The 9,228-nt window shown below is 44.2% G+C and overlaps 1 protein-coding gene across 1 annotated transcript in view; it reads left to right on the forward strand.

Moving 5' to 3' along the window:
• Positions 1 to 5,121: 5,121 nt before the first annotated feature.
• Positions 5,122 to 9,228, forward strand: part of caskin1 (CASK interacting protein 1) — a gene marked incomplete at its 5' end in the record, with an annotated part of 37,187 nt that continues 33,080 nt past the window's right edge. Inside the window, 3 exons of the mRNA XM_084488459.1 lie at positions 5,122 to 5,132; positions 6,123 to 6,145; positions 6,232 to 6,283. Of these exons, the coding sequence (XP_084344585.1) occupies positions 5,122 to 5,132; positions 6,123 to 6,145; positions 6,232 to 6,283 (86 nt within the window). The remainder of the gene's footprint in view (positions 5,133 to 6,122; positions 6,146 to 6,231; positions 6,284 to 9,228) is intronic.

Below are 9,228 nucleotides of genomic sequence, written 5' to 3' on the forward strand. Positions count from 1 at the left end.
TGGGCGTGCGTGCATGGGTATTTTTGTGCATGTATATGTGTGTGTGTGTGTGTGTGTGTGTGTGTGTGTGTGTGTGTGTGTGTGTGTGTACACAAACATGCATGCATATTTGTGTATGCGCGCGTGTGTGTTAGTACTTGGTGCGTAGACTTTTCCTGGCAGAGCGCGCAACGTTATTGTTGATGTTGGCAGAGCATTCAGCTCTCACTTGCCCACTCTGACCATATATGACAACGCAGGTTACAGTCCTCACTTCATTTGATGCAAGCTTCTGTCCTTATTTGATGATGTCAGCTTCCGTCCTTGTTTGATGATGTAATGTTCTGCCCTTATTAAAGGACAGCAGCTTCTGTCCTTATTCGATGATGTAAAGTGTTATATTGATTATATAATATATATATATATAATTATATTGATCTGCAGGAGTGACATTGCTCTTTAGAGATGTATTTAAAGAAACTATATATATATATATATATATATATACATGTATATATATGTATGTATGTATCAATACAGTTTGTATGATATATATATATATATATATATATATATATATGATATAATATCGATGGATATTGACTTTCTCAATGACTTGTTTTTAGCTCATGAGCATAAAACAATGTTACTTGTGAGATTATCGTTTACACAGAGAAAAACGACAGAGTACAGAGGGCAAGAAAAAGCCAAGAATGAATAAATAGATTGATAAAACTAAGGAATCAATAGAGTTAGAATGGAAGAATGGGTGTGAGAGAGAGAGAGAGAGAGAGAGAGAGAGAGAGAGAGAGAGAGAGAGAGAGAGAGAGAGAGAGAGAGAGAGCAAGTGAAGGAGAGAGACACACATGGACTTGATGCCTCTGTTCTGAGATCTCATGAACAGACTATTGTGCACTTTGTTGTATGAGCATTTGTATTAAATTTAGAATGAAAATGACTTTGTTGTGATGCACAAACTCCATTAAGCACTTGACTCACCGCTAAAAATAATGCAAAAATAACATCTACAAACGTAGATGGTCCCCACTCTGGTAGCTACGCTGCACTCTGTCTGGTTTGTTTTTACACACTTGCCTTGGGCAGCACTTTGATTTTTGTACTTGCTCCAGTAATATTGAATTCCTTGATTGGCCTCAGCCTCACTTGTTAAGACGACGTGAGTGAAAGCATCTGCTTAATGACAGAAGGTAAAGTTTGCTGGAGGGAGGGCTCAGAATGGCGGGAAGGGAGAAATCAAGAAAAGAAAGCGAGAGAGAGCTAGGGAGGAAGGGAGGGAGACTGATGCAATCGGGGACAGGGAAAGTGATCTATCGAGGATGTGTGTGTGTGTGTGTGTGTGTGTGTGTAGGGTGGGGGGGGGGGGGTATTTTCTCCAACCCCTTTAGTACACCAGTGTTCAACACACGACTTTCCATCCCTGCTGCCAAGCTGAGGAGAGGTTGGAGCAAGGTGAAGTGTTTGTGAGAGCGGGAGACAAAGAGGGACACAATGAGAGAGATAGTGTGAGAGAGGGAGGGGGAGAGAGAGAGGGGAGAGGGATAGTGTGTGTTTGTGTGTGTCAGAGAGAGAGAGAGAGAGAGAGAGAGAGAGGAGAGAGAGAGAGAGAGAGAGAGAGAGAGAGAGAGAGAGAGGATGGGGAGGGAGAGAGAAGGTAGGGAGCGAGAGAGAGAGACACGGTGGGAGAGAGAGAGAGCGAGAGGGAAGGAGAGAGGGAGAGAGCGATAAGACATTCTGTGCTGTGCAGGGGAAGACGTAGAAAGCAAGCTGTGACTGAGGAGAGTCAACACGAAGACAGAAGGAATGAGAGTCGACACAGGACCACCATCTCAGTGAAAATCTTGAAATGTATTTGGACTATTTTCTTCTGGTATGAATACCAGGAAGAAACCATGGCCAGTGGTGTATATTTGTGGCGGTGTGTGTGCGTGCGCGCGTGCGTGCGTGCGTGCGTGCGTGTGTGTGTGTGTTTGTATGTCTATGTGTGTGCTGTGTAAAAGAGCAACAGAGAGAGAGAGGAGAAACAGAGCAAAAGAGAAAGGAAGGGAGAATCAGGAAGTGATGTCAAGTCACACCACAAATAGAGAGCCTATATTCATAAAGATGGCGCGGTATGTTGTGATAGTGTGTTCTCCTCTCCTCTCCTCTCCTCTCCTCTCCTCTCCTTTCTTCTCTTATCCACTCTCCTCATATTTCCTCTCCTCTCCTCTCATTGTCTCTCCCCTCCCCATCTCTCCTTCCCTCTCGTCTCCTTTCCTCCGTCAAGTTGGTTACCTAAGCAAAAAAAGAAGTTGAAGACTGAGTCTCCCCTTTTAATTGTGCTTTCCAAGGAGGCTAAATTCTCCATAGCAACCATCTCTCTATACCACTTCTTGATCTTATGACCTATCGTTATTCTGCTGAACAAATGACATGAGTTACACAATCATATTATTCTATTATATAGTGCTCCACTCTCACCTTCTGTAATGTATAATATTATATAACATAATATTATGTTATATTATATTATATTCAATTGTATTTTTATCTACTCTATCCTTCTTAACTCGACTACTGTAGTTTACCTTTTCCTTTGTATTCTCTTCGGCTCTATTTTATTATACTCTACTCGGTGCTATTCTAGTCTATTCTAACTCTCGTTTGTTATCCCTGTTGAGTCTTGGCCAGTCCAATGTGGTCGACCACCAGCCAGTGCATGCTGTGTTGTCTGCTGCCGAGATAGAGACTCTGGTTGACCTGAGTGCTATTGAACATTACAGCCGCGCGTGTGTGTGTGTGTGTGTGTGTGTGTGTGTGTGTGTGTTTGCGTGTGCATGTTCATGTGTGTGTATTAATCTCCGCTGGCAGTCTTTTCCATAACTATGGTTTCACACTGTTTGTTATGACTGCTAGGTTGCTGTCCAACCTCACTTAGCAACACTGAGTCACGTCACACACACACACACACACACATATACGTACACACAAACGGAAACACACACACACACACACACACACACACACACACACACACACACTCACACACGAAGAGTACGATGTGCATTCAACAACATATTCATATTCATGTCACACATAAACATGGTCATGTACATACACAGTCAAGCCATGCCTGCGCATGTGATGACATTACCTTCCCAATACCACTGCTGTGATTATATCTAGTTATCTGTTAACTAGTATTGCTAATGTTAAAGCAGGCAGCAGTGTTGTTCATGGATTTTCAACTTTATTTGGCTGCGACATGAATACAATAAGTAGACTGGCAGGTGTGCCAGTGTGTGTGTGTGTGTGTGTGTGTGTGTGTGTGTGTGTGTGTTTCTGGTGCTCTTAAGGCCTGGCCATCTTGTGGCTGCCAACTGTTTCAAAATACAAGAGATGAAAGAAAACAACAAGCTTCGTTTTCTAGACGATGCGATGTGTGATAATCTATTCAATCCTATGTCCTGCATCCTGTTTCAAATCGAATAAAAAAAATCGGAATGGTTCTGAATCTGCATGTATGGTTCTGACTCGGTTTGGGTTTGTTTCTGCTCAAAACGACGACAGATGCTGAATGCTTGAATGCTTTAGGGTATCTGCGTTCTTGTTCCGAGGTCATGTGGTTTGTACGGGGCACAGTGATTTCTGTCCTTATTGTTTGTTCCTCGATCACATGCTGTGACCGGGGATGACATCATCGCCAGAGATCGATGAATGATGTAGACATAAAAGTCAGATGTGTGTGTGGATTTGTGTGAGTGTGTGTGTGTGTGTGTGTGTGCCTGCGCCTGTGTGTGTTTTTGTTTCTGTGTGTCTGAAATCGCTTCTTATTCTGGTAAAAAGCCAGTCATTGTAGCTGCTTTTATTGGTCTCAAGCTATTGTGTGAGTTAGTGTGTGCGTATAATTCAAAGGTAAACATTACTTGTCTTGTCTAAGAACTGAATATTTGTAGATTAGATGTGACAATCCTTGTTTTTGATTTTGTATTCTGCCCAACTTGATTTATATTTTCACTGCAACTACTTCTTGGTAATGGATGATAATGGCTCTATATCAGATTGGGTGGTTTCAGACACTTTACCCCCCCACACACACACACACACACATTAGGTAGTACTGTCTGGCATGCATGTGTGTGTGTGTGTGTGTGTGTGTGTGTGTGTGTGTGTGTGTTGTGTGTGTGTGTGTGTGTGTGTGTGTGCGTGTGTGCGTGCATGTGTGTGCGTGCATGTGTGTGTGTGTGTGTGTGTTTGTGTGTGGTTGTGTGTGTGTGTGTGTGTGGCGAGGCCTGCAGTCAGAAGCCTTAAATAGTTTGTGAGGAAATCGATGTTCTTCTCCCGCTGGCGCTGAGCTGTCTCCTGCACAATACTGGGACTGTCCTCCTTCCTGCTCATGAATGGGTTTGTGTGTGTGCGCGTGTGTGTGTGTGTGTGTGTGTGTGTGTGTGTGTGTGTGTGTGTGTGTGTGTAGTGTGTGTGTGTGTGTGTGTGTGTGTAGTGTGGTTGTCAGGGGGTACTTCCTGTGTAAAAGACGTGAGGGAGAGAGAGAGAGAGAGAGAGAGGGGGAGAGAGAGGGAGGGGGAGAGAGAGGGAGAGAGAGAGAGAGAGAGAGAGAGAGAGAGAGAGAGAGAGAGGGAGAGAGAGAGAGAGAGGGGGAGAGAGAGAGAGAGTGAGAGAGAGGGAGAGGGAGAGAGAGGGAGAGAGAGGGAGAGAGAGAGAGGGAGAGAGTGAGAGAGAGAGAAAGAGAGAGAGTGGTAGAGGGAGAGAGAGAGAGGGAGAGAGAGAGAGAGAGAGGGAGAGAGAGAGTGAGAAAGAGGGAGAGGGAGAGAGAATGAATGAATAATAGAGTGTCTCTCTCTGTGCATGGATGGTAATTGCACAGATACTTTGTTTGTGTTTGTGTGTGTGTTCTTTTGTTGCATTATTTCTGTGCACACACACACACAATGTTGCACATCTTCACCTCCAGTATACAGTATAGCCAACACAGACACACACAGAACACACAAACACCCCCCCCCCCCCCCCTTCAGTTATTAGATATCATTACATTATGCATATGAACTCGGTGCTATCAGGTGATGTAATGCGTAATTCCAGCAGTGCATAGAGGTCAACGTGCTGCAGAGGTCAGAGGTCAGTATGGCCTGCTGGTAAGGGCTTGTTATCCCTCCCTGGTCCCCCAGCCTTATGTAACCTCCATCTGGCAGAGAGCCAGCCTCGCTGAGTGCTGGGCTCTGGGGTCTATAGAAGATTTTGTCTAGGTGTGACATCATCACGTGTTGCAGGATGAGAGGAGGAGGGGGGGGGAGGGGGGAGTCCACCTGCTCAGCAGAAAGTGACATATGCGCTGATACACATACACACGCAGGATCACACACCCACACAACCACAGTGACACACAGGCACATGGGTACACACACATGCAAGCGTGCACACATGAAAACATGACCTGATATACGAACCCACACACACACACACACACACACACACACACACACACAACAAACACACACAAACATACGAAAAAGCACACCAACACAAATGTACACACATCACACAAACACACAAATACACAAACACACACACACACACACACACACACACACACACACACACACACACACACCTGCTTGATAGTTACAGACAAGTAGACTAGATAGCCTTTCACAGAAGTTGTTGATCAATGTAAATTAAGATATGACAAGGGATTTTTTATTTCTATGTATTTATTGTATTTAATTGAACCTTTAGTTTTGCAGGTTAGTCTCATTGAGGCTAAGCACCTCTTTTCCAATAGAGACCAGCCTCACCCACTTCCACACAATGAATTGATAGAAAGATTTTCTATCATTTAGAGAAGCACGATTGTTGCTCGCTACGGAAGCCTATGAGAGCTCAGCACATGAAACACATGCAAATAGACCAAAAATAATTAAATTAAGATAACATCTTCATCAATTTGACTTCCGTTGTCATTTAGTGTAATTGTAACTGTTCTGTAATGTGTTTGTTTTGTTTTCCGAATTTGCTGCACGTTTTCTAAACGCTGCGTGTGTGTTTAATGTTTACAATTAATGAGGGTGTTTTCTTAATTTGCCTGCGTTTTTTAATTAGCGTGTTTTTGTTTTTTCTTCGTGCAGTGTGTTGAGCTCTCACGGCCACCGTAGGAATCAGCGAGGAGGAGCTTCATGATGGTGTTGTTGTGGGAACGCTGACTCATGTTCTGTATCTCTATCTTCTTTGTTTCAGAGCTCCTTGGTTCAGCGAAGAAAGTAAACATTAACTTCCAAGATACTGATGGGTGAGTTTGCTTGTGTTTACACCCCACGTGTATATGTGCGCGCACACACACACACACTAACACACACGTACACACACACGTACACACACACACACACACACACACGTACAAACACACACACACGTGTGTACACACACACACACAAACACACACACACACACACATGCAGACACACACTTGATATGCACACACACACATTTTTAATTTGTAATAGCATGATTCATTTTGCACCAAGTGCCCAGTTCCATTACAAGCACACAGCCTAGAATAATATCACCATTCTCTCCCTCTCTCATCATTTCCTCAACCTCACTCTCTCCATATCCATCCTTTTGCACACCCACTCATTTCTCCCACTGTATTTCATTCCCTCCATCCAGTTTTATTGACCACTACATGGAGATGTTCACTTGGAGTGTGTGTGTGTGTGTGTGTGTGTTTGTGTGTGTGTTTGCTTGCATGTGTGTGTGTTCAAACGTGTGTGTGTGTGTGTGTGTGTGTTCATTGATGTTGTGTTGTGTTGTCCACAGAAAGCTGCAAATTCAACAGTGGAAAACGCTAACCAGCAACACCTGTCCTTCTGATGTTGTGTGCAGGACTATCCCTGTCAAGCAATTATCCAGCATTTCACAGAGTGGAACCTAAACAGCTGCTCATTTAAATAGCAATGTCAACCTTTGTTAACCTCTAAGTGGTGCCGAGGAGATAATCACAAAAAAACACATTCTTAACATCCTCTTCTCATGACGATCAACAACGAGTTCAAGTATTAAAAACATCTAATGGCGTCGGCCCGATTTATCCTCCCCCAGAGTCACAAAGAAACGGAGAAGCTCGACCTTGTGACCCCTATCTTTTCAAGTCAGCCAATCAAGGACAGAGTTTCCTTTCTGTTGGCTGAGGCTGTTAATGAGTGTGAGCAGGTCTTCACTCAGTTCTCGGCCCATCAATCAGTGCTCTGACGGGATTAAGAAAACCAGAGAGAGCAACGAAGCACCTGATTGATTTCCAGCAGACCTGGCCTAGACCTAGTGCCAGTCACAACCGTTTATCTAATGCGGGCCAGGTTTGATAAGATGAATGTAGAGAGCGGCGCCCTATGGGAGTGCCATTGAGGCATATTCATAAACAACCAAGATGGCTGCCACTGATGTTCCCCACGTTTCACTGCTCTGATTGGTTGTAGGTCTATCCAATGCGTCCAGAGGCCCTCTGGTCTCGTCCGTTGATAACGCTCCTTGGAAATCAGAAACGTCCGAAGAGGTTCCAGAATAATACACATTTTAAAATTGGTCTGGTGATGTCAGGCTACTGTTAATTGGCTTTCTACGCTGATGTGTGAATATTGTCATCCATCCCTCTACGACTATAGAGCCATTGCTTACAGGGACGTTGTTTATATTACCATGGTTCATAAGGTCTTTAACAGTCACAATCGTCATCGTCATTCAAGCCGTGTCTTGCTTTTTATGAGGTGGACAGATAGAACACAACCTTTCTAATAGGGAGAACATAATATATACAAACACACATACATACTTAGACCCACACACACACACACACACACACACACAGACCCCCCCCCCCCACACACACACACACAATCTCACACACACACACACACACACACTCTCACACACACAGACCCCCCCCCACACACACACACACACACACACACACACACATACACACACTCCCATGCACATACAGTTCAAGTGTGATCGATATAAAGGCTGCACTTTAGCCCTTCATTGATTAGCTGATGCTGGCTATGCCTCCTACTCGTGTACATTCACCACACACTCAGAGTGTGGTCAGGAGACGTGAGGTGACAGAAGATGCACCTCATGTCATCTTTGGATGGACGTCGGGGATATGACCCACCGTCCATCCCCATACAGAGTATACATCTGTGTGTATACCTCATGTACACATACGCAACACACACACACACACACACACACACACACACACACACACACACACAGACAAAATGCCCTTAATGTAAATGTAACATACACACACACCCATAAGCATGCAATTACATGCATACATGTACAAGGCATTTACAAACACCCACTCATGTAAATACACAAGCACATACACACACATACCTACAATCCTTTTACTTTTTCATCCGTCTTGATTTGCTCACTGCACGTTGAATTACTGCAGAAGTGTGTGTGTTCAGCCCGCTAAGACCTATGTAAGAAAATGTCCCTCATGATTGAAAGTAGGTCAAAGTGTGAGCGTGAGTGTGTGCATGTGTGTGTGTGTGTGTGTGTGTGTGTGTGTGCATGTGGTTACGTGTGTGTGTGTGAGAGAGAGAGAAAAAGAGGTAACAAGGGATGTGGTGTGTTCCCTTGTGTGCGCAGGTGTGATTTTGTGTGTGTGTGTGTGTATATATTGTTTAATTGTGCTTAATCCACATCATGTCAGTTTGTTTAACCACCAGGGATGCGTGGTATCTGAACTCGTACACGCATCTGGTGTATTAATATCTCTGTATCCATGGCAACAGAGTGGTCGAGAGGAGCTCATGGCGTACAGGTTAACGTGAAGTGAAGTCATACAATCAGTAAGTCAGGAGCAAGTCAGTGAGTCACATGATTTTTATTGATCCCCAGGGGCCAATAGGAAGCCACGACACCATTCCTGGATGCTCCGGGGGCCGCATTCCATAACTATTTCCTATTGCCTTGCTTCCTATTGCTCATTCACTGAACTCTGGAGGAGACAAGCTTTAGCAATTAATGGTGGAGGAGGTGGAAATGAGTATTTGGAAGACTTGAGCTTCTTCAGCGTCACTAAGGATGCGTTGACCGCTTTGGAGGTCTTAATGACCTCATCAAAAGGTAACCAAAGCACACTTCTGTACGTTGGCTACACAGACGTATTGCTTTGAGGGCTGCTTTAGTCTGCTTATCAACCTTGCTATATGGAAC

Source organism: Micromesistius poutassou (genome assembly GCF_964030765.1).
Source record: "Micromesistius poutassou genome assembly, chromosome: 1".
Lineage (NCBI taxonomy): Eukaryota > Metazoa > Chordata > Actinopteri > Gadiformes > Gadidae > Micromesistius > Micromesistius poutassou.